At 37.0% G+C, this 21,472-nt stretch overlaps 1 protein-coding gene across 1 annotated transcript in view; it reads right to left on the bottom strand.

The window, feature by feature from the left end:
- Lama2 (laminin subunit alpha 2) overlaps nt 1–21,472 on the bottom strand; it is a 581,125-nt gene that overhangs the window by 193,908 nt on the left and 365,745 nt on the right. The window contains exons 19-23 of the mRNA XM_059272617.1: nt 20,851–21,062; nt 17,019–17,125; nt 12,030–12,210; nt 7,763–7,899; nt 283–519 (exon numbers count right to left, since the gene is read on the bottom strand). Coding sequence (XP_059128600.1) covers nt 283–519; nt 7,763–7,899; nt 12,030–12,210; nt 17,019–17,125; nt 20,851–21,062 — 874 coding nt within the window. The remainder of the gene's footprint in view (nt 1–282; nt 520–7,762; nt 7,900–12,029; nt 12,211–17,018; nt 17,126–20,850; nt 21,063–21,472) is intronic.

Here is a 21,472-nt window from a genome sequence, read left to right as displayed (position 1 = left end):
TTTATTTACGCAAGAAGAACAGAGAAGAAAAATAACGCCACTCACTGTAGAAATTATACCCTGCATACTAACTGGAAACAGGGTTGGGTTTGGGTTGAAAGAAAGTTCTTGAAAAGTGGAGCGTATGCCAATGATCATGCATCAAGGAAATCTGTGTCTGGCTGTGAATGTTTGTTTGTGTTGCTTCATGAAGCAAGAATAGCGAACAGTGAATGAAGGTGAATGAGCAACGGAATCCACAGTGAATGAGGCTCTTCCTTGCACCCTTTCAGCCATTCATACCTTACAGGTGCACTGCCCTGTTTGATCGCTGCAGGAGCATTTTCCAGTCTCTGAATCACAAGTGGCGGCATCTGTCCCTGGCAGGAAGCATTCACAGACACTGCAGTGAGGGTAGTTCCAGTGACCTCGGTTGCATTCTGAGCATCTCATCCCAGAGAACTTCGGACGGCAGTTGCACTGGCCTGTGTTTATATTGCACTGTGAATCCGAGGACCCCACCGTGCTGCAGTTACAAGCCTGTGGCAGGGAGAAAAGCAACAACTGTTGACAAAGCTGCAGAGGAAATATCTTAAAATTTTAATCTTAACGTTGCTATTCCACTATGCACATATGAACCATGTATCTATTTTATGCTTTGTAATGGTGGAGTTTAGTCCTTTGGGACCTGTGGGTGAACATAGCATTTAAAAGCTTCCTGCATGTAGGAAAATGTATGGTAATCTAGAAACCACAGTGGTATGTGATAAGAAAGAAAATGCAGGTTTTTGCTTTATTGTTTCATTTTATTCTAATTTATTTTAGATAACATTATTCCGTGTGTCCTCCCATGTGTGTGTATGTGTGTATGTGTGCATGTGTGCTTGCAAGTGTGTATGCATGTTTCCATAGGTGCATATGGAAGTAGAGGTCACCCTCAAGTGTCCTTCCTCCGGTTCTATCCACTTTGTTTTTTGAGCTTGTGGCCTCACCAATTAGGCTATCTCTGTGGGTTCTGGGGATCAAGGTTAAGGCCTCATGCTTGTGTGGCAAGCACTGCATTGACTGCGCTACCTCCTCAGCCCTGATAGTAAACTAGTTTTCTCTCTCTCTTCGTTGTTATGCAAGGAAGAGGCTGTAGAAGGAATTACCACTAAGAGTCTCTTTAGAAAGAGTGAGATGTCTCAGTGGGTAGAGACTGGTGCTAGTGTTCAGGCCCAAGGACCTGATCCTACAAGGTGACGAGAGAGAACTGACTCCAGAGAATTGCTCTGATTTCCACGCTCATACGATGGCACATATGTGCCTGTGTGTATGCACGCACACACTTAAAAAGAATCTTTAAATAGTTATTTTAAACCAGTGATATGAACTGTAGCTATTACTATATTACAAACATGGTTTCTTTCTTTCTTTCTTTCTTTCTTTCTTTCTTTCTTTCTTTCTTTCTTTCTTTCTTCCTTCCTTCCTTCCTTCCTTTCTTTCTTTCTTTCTTTCTTTCTTTCTTTCTTTCTTTCTTTCTTTCTTTCTGGTTTTTGGCTGGCTTTCAATTTCCACTTACTGAATTACATTAAGCATAGCATTAAAATAAGAACAAAAGGTATACACAGACCAAACAAACAAACAAACAAAAACAATCCCTTTTTCTATTGTATTGCTTCCTTCTGAATATAGGAAGAAATTAAAAAATTAAATATAAATATGCTATTGAGAGTTGATTATGTGCCTGGAACTATATATATATATATAAACATTTTACACACACACACACGAGAAAGAGGGAGAGAAGAGGAGAGAGGGAGGGAGGGAGAGTGAATTTCAACGAAAGTATATATTCTCAGGTATTTGTCCAAGTCTTCTGGGATAAGGTAGCAGAGTTAATGCTTAATGAAGACTCCAGATGACCTACACCCACACAGAGTGGATGGAGAGGCACCCATCAGAGACTGACATGACTATTAATAGAACTTAGTTCCCAAAAACAGACTTAAATTTAAGTATTTTCTCAACTCCTTGATCTGGTTGTTTCTTTTTAGTCTCCTTTAAACACAAACAAACATTGCATTTTACAACCAGAACAATCCAGGAAAAGGCGAGACCTATGTCATGTGTTAGCTAACACTTGTATAGTAGAGCAATTAGGTGTCCAGATCTATGCTTCACTTACACCTACCACTTATTAGCCATATATCCTGAGTCAGGTTAATTCATCAACTCTGGTTGCATCAGAGTTTCCCATCCTTAAAAAAGAAATGATACAGTGACCACTTCAAAGAGGTGCTGTGAGGCGCAGACATAATGGATGACGTGCATGTTCCATGGAATTAGTTTCATGTTATTATTTCACAGGTAATGAAAAAGAGGCTGTAAGAGGTTTTCAAACTTGCACAGTCACAGTTAATTGGCAGGACAGGGTCTGAACATTTATGTTCTTCAGGAGGATACAGGTTAGTAAGAAAGTCCAAGGGAAAGCCAGATGCACCTTTCCCTAATTTAGAACTGGGATGTATGGATATCCAAGACTGTCCAACGGTAAAGCAAAGATAGGTTTCCAACTCAACAGGGTACTTCCAGAGGGAGAGATGGAGCAAGAAGGGGGTTTCTAACAGATGTAGTTTCTATGACACAGATAACCCATGGCCATGTCTGTGATGGCCAATCTTGATTGTCAAGATTAGTAGATTATATCTTGAATCAACTAAAACCAAGATCTAGGCTCTTCCTTGAAGGATTTTATTAGATTATTTGAATCAAGAAGACCCACCTTCATCATGGCTATGCCTTCTTGCAGCCCACCTAAAAGGGCATAGACGATGGAAACCTTGTTCTTTGCCTGCTTGCCCTCACTCTCGCTGGCAACTTCACCTGTCCTGCTGCTGAGTCATTACTTTGCTAGTATTAAAAGCAGCTTTGTTGGCATTCCAAAGTAGACTGAAGACCAGCCGTTCTCCAGGAATCCCCCAGGACTCCAGTGCCTGATTGGAATTGCTCAGACATCGAACCTCATGGACTGAGCAACTACAGGATTCTCTGTTTTCCTTTGTGAGACAATCATTCTTTAGACTACCTGGACCAAATTTTGTAAGACAATCTAATAAATCCCCTTTTAATATACACATATATTCATATTCACCCAGCTATTTCTCTTCCTTTAGAGAACCCTGATGAATACAATGACCCTCACATAACTCACTTAAAGAACAGCAGATGTAGAATGAGCTTTCAGAATCAGAATGATCTAGTAAATCATAGAAAATTTTTCTTTGCCAATTTCACTGAGTATGTGTAGACTCACTTAAATAAAATAGAAAGAAAATAATGATATGGTATGGAAACTATAACCATGGGATAGATTTTAAAAGGTTCTAAAAAGCACTGTTGTTTTTAGATGACAAAAAAATACATAAAATGTCTTCTAACCAGTTTGTTGCATACAATCAAATAACTAGCTCTTGAGAATTACTGACAGTACAAATAGACTTTGGAAAGGTTCCAGACCAGGAAGTTTATTTGAGAAATTACAGTGAGAATAGAGGAGACAACTAACTGTGTGTTTAGATGGCACTCTACCCAACATCAAACTTAAATTATAGTTGGATGTAATGGTTGTTTAGCAACAGAAGATTTATTCGCCTCCCCTCTGCTAGTGAAGGATGGCAGGCTTGGTATTCTACTGCAACGGCAGCTCAGAGGATGTGTGTGCACACACCTCAGCACGGAGCCATTCTCCATGGCAAAAAGGAAAAGACTCTCTCAGTCCCAAATCACTGTTGCCTTAAATTATACTCTCCCAAGTTTTTAAACACCAGAACGTATGCTCATAAATAATGTCTAAAAGCCACATGATTTTTACAAATCCTTCTGATAGCAAAACGGGCAGTTACTCAGAAATTTAGGTTGCTTTAAACATATAGTTCGAAGTAATAAAATTCAATTAGGACTTCAAGAAATGTGATGTCCAGTGACCAGTGAAAGAATACACCCCAAATAACTTTTATAGACATTAAGCCATATCCCTGTTCTCTCTCTCTCTCTCTCTCTCTATATATATATATATATATATATATATATATATATATATATATATATATAGACTGACTATAAAGAATCAGCTTTAATTTCAAGAATTTCATTAAAATTTGGTCCTATTGGAAGCTTTGTGGATAGAATGCACTCCTATGACTTTTATTTTTTTAAATAATTCTAAGTGACTTTAAAATGCAAATAATAATAATAATGATAATGATAATAACAATCAATTAGAAATGTAGAGCACTCTATACTCAACAAAAACTTTCAAATTCTTGAAAAACATTGCTTTTCAAAATGTAGCACGATAGAATGTCAAACAATAGTATGAGAAATAAAAAAAATGAGTGTCTTGTCTAGTGTTTATGCTTTCTAGTCACATATTGGAGCATGATCTGAACTTCCTTAAACACTTATCAATACTTAAACTCTTTTTGAGGTCAGTGTATTCTAGGCCAGTATTCTCCTAATTTTAAATTTTTATGAATTCTCTGAGAATTTTGTTAAATATATTTTGATTATGTTCACTCTTAACTCTTTCTCGTAACTCTGCCCAGATCCATCCCCAGCTTTCAATAGCCTCCTACTATGTGTTGTCTTTTTAGATTTTTTAATAACCCATCGGCTCCAATTTGTGCTGACAATGTACTCCTGAAGTGGGCCAGCCACCAGAGCGTGGATGCCCTATGTATGAGGAGCTACACCTTAAATAAAACTGACTCTTCCTCCCCTAGAAGCCATCAACTGTCTATATCTCCTCAGTAGGAGGTGTAAGCTCATGAACCCCTTCCGTTTTATCACATGTAAAGATGGCTCACATCTACTTAGTCAAAAATAGTCTACTTATCTACACAGGACAATGTCATGGGGCTAAAAAGGCCACACTTTGTTGCTACATTTCCGTCTTTTTAGACTCAGGGTGGCTGATTGGAAGGACTGTCACCACTTTTTAAAAGGCATTTATTAACGCTTTAAATCCAGTAGGTGCTGTTGACTTTCATGTTACCTGGACCTGTTACATTTCATATACACACACCAAAATGCCCACTTATGTTTAAACACTATCTCTGTGTTTAAATGATTAAACCATAAAAGCAAACAAAACAAAACAAAAAACAAAAACCAGCAAACAACAAAAAATATTTTTAGATTTTGGATAATGAAGTATACAACTATTATTTCTGAGAAAAGAGAAAGAAAGAGGCTGTGAGTGGAGGCAACTTCTAGGCTGTAATACTAGAGAGAAAAGTAAAAAACAAAGGCCCAGCAAGGAACCGAGCTGAGAGACAATGGTGCTTGTTTTGAAAAATCTGAAGAAGCTAGAATTTACAGGAGCCAACACCATATGCTCAGAATGGGAGTTTTACCATGAGACATCTAGAGATAAGCAGGAGAATGATAGAAACCTTGGCTGAATTTGAATGTACACAGGGAAGCAATGAAACTCTCCGGTGAGGGAAAGTAAAGCAGTGAAGACATGTAGGATGAAACACCTCTAGACCTCACGGAAACCTTAGATTATTTAATCGTTCTGATTACAAGATGGGAGAAATTCAACAATGAACTGGGCTATCAGAAGCGTCAGAGGGAAGCTCACTCGCCCTAGATTTAAGTTCTGTTTTTTTTAACTTTCCCTATAAAAACATAAATGCAAGCTTCACAAGGGTCCAAATGATCAGAGAATAAACAGTGTAAGGGAATACAAAAAAATATACCATGTATTTTACCTAAAGTCTCCCCAAAATACTGGCAATGAGAAATAAAGCTTGCTAGAAAAACCATGGTAATGAAAACATTGTACTATTCACACAATTATATAAGAAAACAGAAGTGTCCAAAAATCATGAATATGAGAACAACAACTTTAATAAAGGAACCATGTTAATTCAATGGGAAGGGAGTCTTTTCAACAAATGATGTTGGAAAAATTGGACAGCCATAACAAAGTGAATTTGATTATCTCAAACTAGATAAAAATTGATATTAAATATGGAATGTGAACCTAAATTTAAGAGCCAAAATTATTAAATTTTATAAAGAAACCACTGGAAAGAAATCTTTAGACTTACGCCAGCAGATTCTTCCAAGGCAAAATATAAGAAATAGGATCCAGAAAAGAAATGATACAAAACACTTGTTCATACATATAAAAATTAGATGAAGATATAAGTAAAAAGTAAGTTGTATTCTTGGTCTGTGTGTGTATGTGTGTGTGTGTGTGTGTGTGTGTGTGTGTGTGTGTGTGTGTTTGCTCCCGTAAATTCTAAAGAATGTGCATTTAGAATACACAAAAACCTTTACTAATTATTTTTATTAATAGAAAATATTCTCAGAATGAAAGTGTGCAAAAGATTTGTAACAACTTCCTAGTAGAATATACATAGTGGCAAACAGCTAGTCAAATAAGCAAACCATTTCTCACCATTGTTTAGCACTAAAGATTGCAAAAGAAAGGAATACATAACCAACTAAATAATTAAAATTAAAATAGTCAGAATTGTCAGTATTGGCAAAGATGTGGAGTATTCTTAAGAGAAATTAAAATTTACGGTTTATGAATATACTACTGACTTTCACACTCATGTTTACAGCAAAGTTATTAATGAATGTTCCAAACTGCCTATCAAATGTAAACAGATAAACATGTTACAGCAGAGTATACAATGCAATGTTATTAAGCAACTAAATAGAACAAACTTCTGATGTTTGCCATATGATGAATGAACTTTAAAAGCATAACCCTACGTGATGGAAGGTAAATCAAATTCTCTCTCCTCACGTCAAGAAAAAGGAAGCAATAGAGAGTATTATCCTATTCTCATAAAGATGAAGAATCACTAAACTCAACACAATAGTACCAGGAGGGGTGAAGGAGGCTGATTTCCAAGAGGCACAAGGGATGGTTAATTTATTGCAATTGTTGGTCAAGGCTCACTGCACTTTAAATAAGGACTTTTCATCTCATTTAATTAGTTTTTGACAAAAAAACTAAACAACAGAGAACCAAACAAGCCCTGAACGCCCCCTCCCCTTCTTGAAGTTCCTCCTTTCCCTGTGATTCCTACAGGAATAAGGGTATGTCCTCTTCTTTGTTGTCCAGAATAGGGCCTTGATGTCCTGGGGGCTTCTCCCTTGTTACCTCCAAATCAGTGGGTTCAGATAAGCTTAAGGTGTCTACACCTGCAGCCCACCCTACAACCTCACTGAAACCACAGGGTCCTGGCCTGTGGCATCGTTCATGAATATTTCTATAGCACTCTCATGGGTGATTCTTCACTGCTGATGCTAAGAGCGAGTCTTGTTTTGACATTTTCTGTGGTCTATCCATAGGGGAAAAGAGGATTTTTCAAACTAACGGTAGTTAATGTGACTCCTCGGATTCCTTTTAATCACCTCTTGAAAATTAAAACCATGTTAATTTGGCACAGTTTTAACAGGATATTGGCAAATTAACTTTTCAGTCCCTTTTATTTCACAGATGAATTTTCTTATGTCTAAGAATGGAATAGTTATTTGGAGTTTTATTATAGATTTATTTTCCCTTTTCCTCTATTTTGTAGGCATCATGAGCTCAACTAATAAATGTGTCTGCCACGGTAAAGTGGAAAATAATGGCCAGTGTCTTTGAGACCATCCTTGATAATTCTATATTATTTTGTGATGTGTGATACTGGGTTGAAATGCACAGTTACAGACCTCAACTGAATGAAAACTCTATAAGAAAATGATCGGATGACAACAGCGATCCACTTACCTTACAGCCAGTGACAATGCTGTGGCCCCACGTGTTGGGAACACACTCAGAACATCTTTCTCCAATGGTATTGGGAGGGCAAATGCATTGGCCAGTTTTGGGGTCACAATTGTTTCCCAGATGAGAACAGTCACAAGCTTCACATGGGAAAGAGAGAAAGCAAAGATGGGTCAAAGAAAGGTAAAATTTGATATAACATTTTTAATTCTAATGCCTTGATTTGTTCTTTCCATTTTTTGATACTATGTTGAAGGATCCTTGTTGAGGAGAGGATGTACATACTTAGTTATTTATACCATAGTACAGTATATTTCACAAAAGTGTTGTGTCAATAAATGTTGCATTTCATTTAGTAATTTCAAATTTTTCAGTTTTTCTATTAAATTTCAATGAGAGGACATCTGTTACCAAATTCTTAACTAATTATTTTCTATCCAAATACTATAAAGTCTAATATTTTTGTTCATGTATTTATTTTATTAATTGATTTTTATAAGCCAGTTGTTCCTTAGTGAGAAAACTGAGGGGCTGCAGTCTCTCTGGGGCAGTGGGTTCTTGTATGTTGAGGTCTAGGGAGCTTGGGGTTCTTTAGAGCAGAAAAAGGCACTTTGAGGTGGAAGATCCATCTATGGTCTGTTCCACAGCATCCTTAAAGTTGTAAATCCCAAAGGAACTTGGTATGTTGTCTTTTTTGTCAGGAGCTCCCTAACTACCTGCAGATGCTGTCAGCAAATGACTTTCCTGTTCAGAGTTTCTTGGCTCACTAGAGGCTTGTAGGTCATCAGCTCTTTATTCTAGACCCTGAGGAACTACAAAGAGAAAGGGAGGCCATGTTCATCAGGCTGTTTCCTGCTGAGTAGGGGTGGAGTCAGGTTTCTACGGTCTAAAGGGGATTTAGGTCATATTTATTTCATGTATTTATTTCAAGCTTATGAATACTTTTCTTTGCTGTAAAAGTTAACTTTTTTCTTTCTGATAATGACTTTGATTTTCAATAAAACCAACAACCCCAACATTTTAAATCCAGTATATCATGCATATAGTTACAAATAACAGTATATCTCAGTTTTATATATATTAAAAAATAATTCCATTATAAAACTTTCAAAGTAGAGTTATTTCTAATTTCCTTATGATTCGATTTAGTATTTTAATTTCAAAAGTTTTTTCCTCACTATAAATGAATTATAAAAGTATGAATTTCCTACTTATTGTATGTTCTCAAAGAATGTAAGAATTGGGTTTCAGAAGACCTTCAAAGCCAACCATGAGAAGTGATGCATGCCGCTTAGTGTGTAGACTTGATCCAACTGGTAAGAATACAGTTAAGCACAGCATTTGATTTAAAAAAATTATTGCAAGAAAATAAATACCAAATACTTGAATTCAGCCGGGCGGTGGTGGCGCACGCCTTTAATCCCAGCACTCGGGAGGTAGAGGCAGGCGGATCTCTGTGAGTTCAAGGCCAGCCTGGTCTACAAAGCTAGTTCCAGGAAAGGCGCAAAGCTACACAGAGAAACCCTATCTCGAAAAAACAAAACAAAACAAAAAAAACAAACAAAAAAAAAAAAAACAAAAAACAAAAAAAAAAAAAAAAAAAAAAAAAAAACCAAAAACAAATACTTGAATTCAAATTGAAGATCAACGTTGTAGGAAAGCTTTTAACTGGTTAGCTGATGGTTAAATCATTTTAATTGAGTCTTATTGAGGTATTTGATTAAATTAAATTTTAAGGGGTCATAATTATCATTACTCAAAGTGTTTCATACCAGCTGTGAACATTTAGACCATGCCTGACATAGAATAAGTGCCAAATAAATGCCAGTGGTTATTGTCTTTGCTATTGTTATTGTTTTTGCTAATGCTGTGATGATAGATTTATTTATACATGACATTCATTAAGAAGAAAAATAGCATTATGTTTAAATTTATGTACTAAGAAACATGTTGAGACAGTTTGAATCATTACTTGGAAATAGAAACTCTCTATATAGAATTTCAGTGTAATCGTAAGACAGGAAAACTTGAGCAATGAATGATTTTTCCCTCTCAAAACACAATGTGTACTACAACTAAAACTATTAATAAAGATGATGGTAAGAAACTCACAATACTGCTAGTCAGCCATTACTCTAAAGCCATTATTAACACAGGGAATTCCAACAAATTCTCATGACATAGATACTATTGATAGCCTAAGGTAAAAGATGAGTTTTTCAGGGAGAAATCATAGTCAAATCACACATTCAAGGTCATAAAACTAGTTATTGATGGAGCCACTAGATACATATAGGCTATTTGGTGTGAGGAATACTCTTTTCTTGAATTTTTATGAAATAATTAATTAATTCCTAACCCAGTCCAATTTTTCCCTCTCTCCCTCTTCTCTTCCTATTCCCTCCCCCAACCTTCCCTCTCCCCCCACTTCATCCACTCCTCCTCCTTTCTCTTCAGAAAAGGGCAGGCCTCCCATGTGTATCAGCCAACCATGGCATATGAAGTTGCAATAAGACTAGGCACCCCCTCTCCTATTAAGGCTGGATGAGGCAACTCAGTAGGAGGAAAGGGTCCCTGAAACAGGTAACAGAATCAGAGACAGCTCCTGTTCCCACTGTTAGGAGCCCCACAAGAAGACCAAACTATACAACTATAACATTTGTGCAGAGGGCCTACCAACTTTTGCTAGTAGAATGCATTGAATATACAATAGAACCTGAGCTGGACAGTTTTTTTTGTCAATTTGACACAAGGTAAAACTATTTGGGAAGAGAGAATCTCAACTGAGAAAATGCCTCCAAAAGAATGTGGGGAATTTTCTTGATTGATGATTGATGAGGGTGGGCCCATCTAACCTTGGATGTTACCATCCCTAGTCTGGTGGTCCTCAGTTGTATAGGACAGCAGGCTGAGCAGGCCATGGGGATCAAACCACTAAGCAATACTTCTCCATGACCTATGCATCAGCTCCTGCCTCCTGATTCCTGCCTTGAGCTCCTGTCCCAACTTCTCTTAGTCATGGGGTGAGACGTAAGTATTGTAAGATGAAATAAGCCCTTTCTTCTACAAGTTGCTTTTGGTCATGATGCTTTATCACAGCAACAGAATCCCTAGCTTAGATAGCTCTGCATTAATTCATATCATGTTAAAATATTAATGAGAATTGCACTTAAAGATCAGAATATTTTTAAGTGGTTCTTTATAATTTTTAGTACTTACAGATATTAGCTTAGAGATCACACAGGTCTTAGAAGATCTCTATCACATCACAAATGCCTCAAAATGACTTTCTTTCTGATGAAAACCATAGGCTTATAATTCAGGACATGCTCTGAAAGATACTGGTACCTTAAATACTTTAAAATATTATTTTGATTCTTGCATAAATTTGCTACACTAGTCAAAAATGACATTTTAAAATCTTGCCATGGTGCTGAAAGCACAATACAGAGGTAATAGCTGTCGGTCAAAAAACTTAGTAAACAAAAGCACAACTCATTTTTGTGGTTGTTGGAATGCCATCAATTCTAAATTAGTGATATATAAATCAAAGCTAATTTCAATCTTTAATTTCACTCCTAGTGTGCTAATTGATTGATTAATGTGTGTGTGTGTGTGTGTGTGTGTGTGTGTGTGTGTGTGTGTGTGTGTGTTTAGTTCAAGATCAGTGTGAAATCTCTGGCTGGACATAGGACAAATACTCTTTCAGGGAATCATGTTAGAAACTATAACCTGCATTTTCCTATGAACTAAATATCAAGATCCAACTTGTTTCTCTCCCAGAATGAAAAGCCTTCTAAGGCAGCTTTGAAACAAGCATGTTTTTTTTTTTTTTGCACCACAAAACAAAACAAAACAAAACAAAACAGAACAAGAACCTTCCTCAATTCTTGTGTCTATTATGTGGCAGGAGAAGTTGAGACATCTTAGTTTGAAAGGGGGACTCAGACAACAGTGGCACCAAAAACCCTGAACACTTGATTTTTCAACTTGTAGAAGTCATGGGAATGGAGGGCACACACAAAAGGACCCATCTGCATCAGGATCTGGTGATGGTTGCTCAAGACTTGCAAGCATAGTTACATGCAGGGCAGAGTTTCCAACTGTGCTATTGGTTCATTATTACAAATTAACATATTCATTACTCTAAATATTCTGCATCACATATTTGTTTTCAACATGCATTTCCTTTAACAGAACAAGCTGTTACAAGAGGCAGGAGTATAAAATTCGAGAATGAATGCATAGGGTGTGAGTCTCATTTACAGACCTGTACAGCCTCCTTCTTGGAAGTTGAAGTAGCCATGGGCACAGCGGTCACATTTCTTTCCTGCTACTCCAGGTTGGCACCAGCACTGCCCACTCTCTTCACAGTCAAATGATTTAGACCCAAAAGAATTACAGTTGCAGGGGACACATCCCCTTCCCAATTGCAGGCCAAAGGTTTCAGGCTGGTGAGGAAAAGAAAAGAAAATGTGTACATCTCAGCAAATGAGCTCATCCTGAAACAAGAAGCATAAAATCTAGAGACCAGTGTGCAGTGAGGAACCCGTGGGTCACCAGGCTCTCTGGTGGCATTGACAACTGTCTATTGTTTAGTGGGTAAATGTTGACAAAGTGAAAAGTACAGTTACTTAGAAATCTCATCAAAATTAATTATCAAAATAGACACTACGTTTTCTTTTATAGTTTCATAAGCCTTTCTATGATCTTCCTTGGTTCTAATAGTAATGTGAAGTAGATTCTGCATTACTTTGTTGGTTTTAATTTAAAAGTTTTATTCACGCTGGGTGGTGGTGGTGCACGCCTTTAATCCCAACACTCGGGAGGCAGAGCCAGGCGGATCTCTGTGAGTTCGAGGCCAGCCTGGACTACAGAGTGAGTTACAGGAAAGGCGCAAAGCTACACAGAGAAACCCTGTCTCAAAAAACCAAAAAAAAAAAAAAAAAATTTACTCACTTTACTGTTAATATACTAAACTGCTTGCTTTCAGATGTCATGAACTACCTATGCTTGGCTAAAATGCTTTCAGTATCATTGATCAGCATTCTAGTCATCAAAACTCAGTGAGAAAAGGTCAATGCACTAGATTAGAAAGGTAAGGCCAGGCCTTTCAACCAAGTTTGAAACTTTAGATCCGGTATCTACCTGTAACCACATCATCTTCTCACCCAGCTGTATATTACTAGCTGTGAAGACGTTCTTGAAATACATGTTACCAGACCCAGAGTACCTATGATTAAAAACACTGGCGGATTCAGGAATCATCCTTGCTACTAGAAAAATGAGAACTGTGTATCATACTTAAAGCATACCACTTTCTTTTATAAATATAAAGTATGTCACATTATTATGGCATTTTAATATGGAAAATTACTCTCCGTAATTACTTCTTTGTCAAAATAATTTGTATTTTGGAAAATTAGACTTCATAATTACTTCTTGGTAAAAATTAATCTTGCCATTTATTGGGAATCACCCAAAGAGAAATGAATAAGCTTCATTATATTTTTAATATTATTGTTAGCAGTATTAGAAATAAATTTGAGAAATTAAAATTATAATGAGAATTAGACTTAATATGACTAGCTAAGAATAGTTGTATTGTTTAAAATGTACAATGAGTTGATTGAACGTGATAATTGTTAATTTTTACTGCTGGCTGTATTTTAAGTTCTATTTATAATTCAGATTTCATCATTTTAAAGTAGAAAGTAGGTAAGCATCGACAACAATGAATACTTTTGTAATTAAATTCACCTATACATATAAAGTAAAATTTTAACAGATTTTACTCATAATAATCATTTTAATGTAAAATCCTTAACCTTAGAGACATTAGCAGATATTAGAACAATGACTAAATAACAAGCATGCTCATTACAAATTGTTTATCATAGCATGTAATTATGGTGACACTCGAACCTTCACTGTTAGAGAAGGTACTGAATAAATTAAATTATAGTACATTCATGCTATCAAATGAGAAGCAATTAAGTAAAATCTATTTTGAAGCGGTTTTAATGATAGGAATACGTTTATGATCCAACACCACATAAAAATTCTAAAAAGCAGCACACACATTATCTAGACTGTGATTTTAACTACATAATGTACAATGACACACACATACACACACATCCATCCAGATACACACACACAGCCACACACACATACACACCCAGACACACACACTCAGAAAAAAAACACACACACACAGACACACACACATAGACACACAAACATCCATCCAGATACACACACACAGCCACACATACATACACACACACCCAGACACATACACTCAGAAACACACACACACACACACACACACACACACACACACACACACACACAGAAACACTTGGATTCCAAAAGAGTCTAGATGATAATGCACTTCAGGTTTTTTGGGAGCAAAGCAGAGATTTAAATTTTATATACTATGGTTGTGAGTGTTGAGTGTATGATGTACATTTCTAGTGAGAGCATGTGTCCCATGCAAGTAGAAGAACAGCTTTCAAGAGCTGGTTCTCTCCTCCCACTGTGGACTCAAGGCTGGAACTCAGGGCTTCAGGCTTGTACAGCAGACACTTTTACCCCTAAGCCATCTCACTGGCCTACTATATTTAAATTTTTAAAAAATATTTGATTATAGCTGTAAAATTTTCCATTTCTCACTGTATTTTAACTTTCTTCATATACTAACCCTGACTGCAAAGACAGGAAAGTACAATCATCTTTATTTCCTGAATTGTCCACATTTAGCAAATATGCATATATATGGATAGATATACACTTTTCTTTAATGGACAAATCAAACAAATCTAAAATGGATTTCTAAATCACAGTTGTCATCAAAAAATTCCAAAGTTGATTATGTAAGGAAATATATAAAACGAACTGTTACTACAACAGTTTTCTAATATTTATATATTGTAGTTCAAATAAAGCTACCAAACTTCCTAATAGAATAATAAAATTTTAATATATTTGGTACTCAAAAATCAATTCCAAATTTCAAAGAAAACCTCTCTAATAAATAAATCTAAGGAACAAAGTCTGTAATTAGATTCCATGGAAACCCAAATACAAGAAAGAGTTCCCTTCCAGTCCTCACCAGAAGCCTGATGGCTCCTGTAGGTAACTCTCACTTGGGGCGGTAACAAAATCTAGTCGTTACATGTTGCTTCCTATGTGCCAAGCCCTGCTCTCCAACTCTAACAAATCTGAATTCCCAGGACAACCCTCTCAGATAGCTGTACCTACCACCTGTTTTGTGCACAGGCACAGAAAAGTGGAATCTGAAGTTCCCACCGAGACACTCGGGCAATCCGTATCCCGAATTAGTCGGCATGGCTTCAGAGTCTGCACTTTGTTTTTAAGATTTATTTTTAAGTGTGTGTGTGTGTGTGTGTGTGTGTGTGTGTGTGTGTATCTGTATCTGTGTGAGTGTGTGCATGTGCTTGTGTGTGTGTCTCTGTGTGGATGTGTCTGCCTTTGTGTGTGTGTACATGCACATGAGTGCAAATGCTGGGGATTCCAGAAGAGGGTGTTAGATGCCCTAGAACCATGGTTACAGGTAGCTGGCTGTGAGCTACCCAATAGGGAAGACATTGTTGAAAGTGAAAGTTTTCCTTACTTTGTGGCTGTTGTGCACTTAAAGAGGGAGTGTGTGTTCCTTGTGTTTGGAGTGTACATGAGTAAAACCTTTGTTAAAATGAAATATTAGGCTTTTGTTACTTCAATGCTCTTAATTCTCCAGAAAAAGTCACTTTTGTTACCTTGAGCTCCTTGCAACTAAATTTTTATTTGGTTTGTCCATAGACATGCTTTCAAAAATATTTTATTTTATGTGTATGAGTCATTTGCATGCGTGTATGTGTGTGCACCACATTGGTGCCTGGGGCCTACAGAGGCCAGATGAGGGTGTTGGATTCTCAAGAGCTGGAGTTGCAGATGATTGTGAGCTAGGTGTTGGGAACCAAACCTGCTTCCTCTGGAAGAGCAGCCAATGCTCTTAACTGCTGAGCCATCTCTCCAACCCCATAGCCATGCTTAATGGAAATTTATGCACTTGAATGCATTTTTAAAAGCATAAAATCACCATTTTTTAAGAGGCAAGGCTTTAGTCAGGCATTGTATAATTTCTGCATTTGCAATTTGCACACTTAGCGACCAGTTTGCACACTTAATGACCAAAATTATTTGGTAAGAGGTTTCCAAGCCACTTCAGCTACAGCCCAGGAACACAGCATGCCCACACAGCCATGCAGTGCCTACCGGCACAGGGGTCCGATAGGTTCCCCTGGGGCACCCGCTGGAACCGCTGGAACCCCACCTCCGAGGAGACCCCAGCACCCGCTGCGCTCTGTGTGGCTGCTCCTCGGGATGGTGCACCTGCCTGCTGAGGCTGCACTGTTTCCCTACAAAGCCTGATTTACAGATACATCTTCCCGTCATATCACACTGTGGTGACACGGAGCCCAGGGGACTGCAGTCACATAGCTCACAGAGTCGCTTCGCTGAGTCCCACCACGTACTGAGCTTTAAAACCCAACAGAAGGAAAAACAAGGAAACAAAGCAGAATTGAGCATACGGTATTATTCAAGAGGTAGAATCAGGGATATTTTTAAACTTTCTACTAAAGGCCAGTATGACATCTGAAAATTACTTGCTTGTTGTGAATAAAATGTATCTATGTGACATGAGCCAAAATTGAGAGGCTGTCTCATGAAGGAACCTCAACACAGGGCAGGGCCATCATGGTACACAGATACTGAAAACAACATTCAAATGGATGGGATATTTCATTTTAGCCATTCCTAATATTCCTAAAACTATATTGAAATTTTTCACGAAGTTGAATGTTTATTCACTGAAACTAACCTTTAAGCGAAAGAACTTGTCACTTTGGTTGGAAGCAAAAGGAGTTGCACATTTTAACCTCCCCCAAGGTAAATTATTTTACTCCTTACAGACTAGAATTAAATCTATGCTGTCTGTTGAGTAAATACTTCAATTACAGCAATTATACAAATTTGCATGTAGGAACACAGGTCAACTGCAATGTACTGCAAATTTTGTTCTAGTTGAGAAAATGCTTCACAGGTCAACTGCAATGTACAGCAAATTTTATTCTAGTTGAGAAAATGCTTCACTGAGTATAGATATTCCATTTTCAGAAGTAAATAATTCTGATCCCTCTGTTCAATATATGTTTGAACTCCATCATCGAAAGCAGGTGAGGGTGGTCCTTACCTTGCACTCATCACAGCGCCTCCCTTGCACATTGGGTCTGCATTCACACTGCCCAGTTCTAGTGTGACAAATCTCTGAGAAGGAGCCATTGGTGTTACAATGGCAGGCTGCAAAGACAAGACACATGGCAAATGAGAATACGGTTCTCCAAATTCCAAATAAGGGTTGAGTAGCTCTTATCTGAAATGCTTGTGTTCAGAAGCATCTCAGACATGAGATATTTCTTAAGTCTTGGAATATTTTGCATAGACTTCTGTGGTTAAACATCACTAACCTAAAAATCCAAGATTTGAAGTGCTGCAAATCTGTATGGGAGTTGTTAAAGAAAACTGTAGCCTATGGGAATATCAACACCTGACTTCAGTATTAGGATGTCTTTAATTTGCTGAGTACTCTTTCAGACATTCTATTACATAATCTCTGCAACATCTCTACCTATTGTAGAGCACATGCTTGGCATGTCACACTAATAAAATACTAATACAATTGTTACTATAATCTTGAGACTGAAGATAAGGAAGTACAAAGAAGCAATAACGTATATGATGCCACATGCTTAGTAAGTGTTATGGCATGTCCAAGAATCTGTTTGAGCCATTGGAGTCCCCTGTTTCCTGGCTCAATGCTATTGAACCCCATTCATAGACACATTGGGGTAACATCTACTTGTTATAATCGCATATATGAAATACATAACCCTGGAAGGCTGAAGCAATTTTGAGAAATTTTCAATATCAATAGTCCTCTTGACATAGCATTAATGTCATTTTTAACAAAACATTTTTCAGTATGATGTTTATTTACTATGTGCAGTTTTTGTACTAAACTCCAATAAAAATGAATTTAAATGATTATATATCACCTTTGTGCTATAAAAGCACATAAGAAAACAGAAACATGACTTTAAATCTATTAGGAATGTAATATTATAATTGCTGAAACTCACTTTAATTTTACAAATTTTTATTCCATCTCCAAAGGTGGAGGAAATGCTGGCTTTAGTTATTCTTTTATCACTTTTGCATTAGAAGCATTTTATAAAGTTATTCTGAAACATTTAATAACTGAATAACTCTAAAATCTGTTTTATTTCTCTGATAGAGGTAGTAATTAATGGCTGACTCTGCTTATGACAAGCATATTTTTAATGGTATCCATAATAGCACTGATACCAGAATAAAATTGTGAGTAGAAGATGACATGGATTTATTCATACATGGCTTTGGCAAGTATGGTACAACATCACAGCCTATAAATATATTAAAATATCTACTCTGTCATCTTCTGATATTATTCTGCTCATTTGGCTCCTGGTTCTATTTCTCTTAACCATTTTTCTAAAATTTGCTTGGCCCTCTTTCATCAAAGTTTGGCCTTCAGTGTCTACTAACTTGAGGCCATTAAGAAACCAGACCAGTCAATTGACCACTCCTTCTTCTCAGTCAAGAGCCCAAGGATAGTCTATAACTACAGTATAAGAACAAGATGAGAAAATATACCATCATTAAAAATTCACTTTCGCCGGGCGGTGCTGGCGCACACCTTTAATCCCAGCACTCGGGAGGCAGAGGCAGGCGGATCTCTGTGAGTTCGAGGCCAGCATGGACTACAAAGGGAGTTCCAGGAAAGGCGCAAAACTACACAGAGAAACCCTGTTTCGAAAAACCAAAAAAAAAAAAAAAAATCACTTTCAAGTGGCTATGAGAATTGTTCTGCGTATTGCAACTTTACATAAATTTCTTGTTTGCATAATACATAAGCTTTGCAAATTTCAAATTATTTAGAATCACTAACTCCCTGTTTTAAAAGTAGAAACTACAAAATTAAATTTACCACGAAGATGATGGTAACTGATTAATGTCTAAAGATAACATCTAAAAATAACAAAAGCAATAGATTTTGTAAGGATCTATAGAGAAATAGGACAAATAAAGATATTCATTCCTTTATACTAGAGAGATATTCATAAAAATTATCTTGAGAAAAATAAAGTACTGTTTTATTTGGAAACGTGTGTGTGTGTGTGTGTGTGTGTGTGTGTGTGTGTGTTCTTTAAGATGCTCCCATTGTGTAGGTCAGGCTGACCTAGATCTGTGATCCTCCTGCCTCAGCCTTCTGAATTCTGTGATTATAGTGCTTAGCACCCGGTTATGAATTCAATGAGGGATTACTCTTTATGCATAGAGGAGATATTATCACCCTGAAAAACATAAAAATATTCACTAAAATACTTTATAGACTTTAAATCAAATTATATGCTCAAGAACCTTAAAAATCATAACCAAACCTATATTTCATGGCAAGTGTTACACAAACTGATGATGATTCTTTTTTTTTTTTTTTTCATTGTGGCTGTTTTTATGTTTTTCTGTTCTCATAGGAATTCATGCACGGATCATAATAAAATGAATGGAATGTCCTTAGCTTGGTGGAGGGAGTTATTAGAAGACATAAAAAGAAGTTATGAAATGGATAACTAGACCCAGAATTAGTGAGCCGCCAATACAACTACCGCAGGGACCACTTGCAAAGACCGACAATGGAAGGTATCTCCATCATCCAGAGCTCACCACACCTCCTGTATGTGCTACATCCATTAATCCACACAGAAAACTTATGACCCTTTGGATATGAGTAACCATTCCTAGAGTCCCATAGTTAGAGACTAAATCTCCCAGGTATCCCATGTGACCATAAGACATTCTTGTGTTCCTTGATATTTCACAGAAATGCCAAGTTGTATAGTGTTTAAAGTCACTCTGGTCTTGTGGGAAATTTTGTTTAGAAAGCCAATTTGTGATTTTAACAAATGCCAGTTACTCCAGAGAGGGATTTGTTTAACTTAACAAATAGTCATTCTGAAAGGGCAAAAAGCTAACACTCAGTTCCTCAATTGAGGAGAGAAACGTCTCTTCCTGAAGTAGGGTCACTGCTGTTTACACCAGAGATAACAGGCAGGGTTTCCTGTGGTGTCTGCAATTCCGCAGGTCCTGGGACCCACCTCAGCATCAAGTCTCTGCTTACATTAATTCAGCAGAAATGAACTATTATTGGTCTTATAGGTCTCTTCCTAAAGATTATATCAGGGAAGTGGATAACTGCCAATAAACACCAGAACGCTGATGGGGATTCATACTTTTGGACTTAACTCTCTTTTGCATATTGTGTTGTTATAAAACAATTGTAGTGTAAGACTGTATTCCATATAACACTGTGTTGTATAGCTAAGGAGAAAAAGATTAGAGGAGGAATACGTTATACCAAATTGCCCCAAACCTTTGAGTAGCACTCTACAAATAATTCTGGCACAAGAATTAATCCCACAACTATCAGATACCAGTGTGTAAAATCCTTGTCATGTTCTTACACTTGTTATGAAATGCAAAACTTATATTTCTGTAGCCTTCTTATGAAAGCAAAAACTAACACTGGCTGGTAAGTACCATGTAATAATATGGACAGATGAATTTGTTTTCATCAAATGATTAAGTTGATACTAATGAAAAAGGCCAAATAAACTGTGTCATTTCTAAATTCTTCTTTTCTGTTACAGATTTAAATTCATTTCTAAAATTTCATTGCTTATGTAAGCATAAATATGTATAACTTGAAAATTAACATTTTGCAATACAAATACATTTTAAGAGGTTTATTCTGTTCATTACTACAAAGAAATATTTTGGAACATGCAGACTTTGTGTCTTCACCGGACATCCATCATCTGTGTATTACAGATAATTTCCTAGTTTCCAATCCCCACTCAAGAACTCATCATCTTCTTTGAGGTATCATACATCAATTCTGTCAGGGACATCAATAGTTCAGGACTTACGTTGACAGTTCTTTGCATCAACTGCATCTCCAAAATATCCATCAGCACAGAGCTCACAGTACCGGCCTGTTGTACCTGGCTTACATATCAGACACGAGCCAGACAAGCTGTCACAGCTGCCAGGGATGGAGAAGTCAAGGTTGTCATTGCATTGGCATGGCTGACATGATCCTCCAGGTATGGAAGGTTGTCCAAAATAGCCTTCTGCACACCTAAGGTAATAATTTCCAACAGTGAGATTTTAGTGTGTGTGTGCATGGGCTGGGGTGGGGGAGCAGGACTCATGAAACTCACCCCACTCAATGTTTACATGTCCTTTATATTCCTCTGCCAGGATAATGGATTTTCCTCTTAAGCACTCCTTTTCTCAAATGCAGAGTGATTAAAAAAATACTTTTCTCTAACTGTGGTAAAGATACAAGATGAAATCTGCCAGCTCCACTCATATAATTAGATGTCAGCAAAAAATAAAATAAAAATCTTGTCACTGACATTGAAGATGGAACCAAAGCATAATAAGAAATCTGTGGCTGGCATTATGAAGGAATCTAAGTCCACACTGCAAAGCCTTTATAATATAACAAATCATATGTCTCCAACTCCAATTGGCCATTTTCTGTCC

Source organism: Peromyscus eremicus, chromosome 8b, assembly GCF_949786415.1.
Source record: "Peromyscus eremicus chromosome 8b, PerEre_H2_v1, whole genome shotgun sequence".
NCBI lineage: Eukaryota > Metazoa > Chordata > Mammalia > Rodentia > Cricetidae > Peromyscus > Peromyscus eremicus.
Note: the sequence above shows the minus strand (reverse complement) of the source record. Positions and strands in the feature narration are given on the sequence as shown.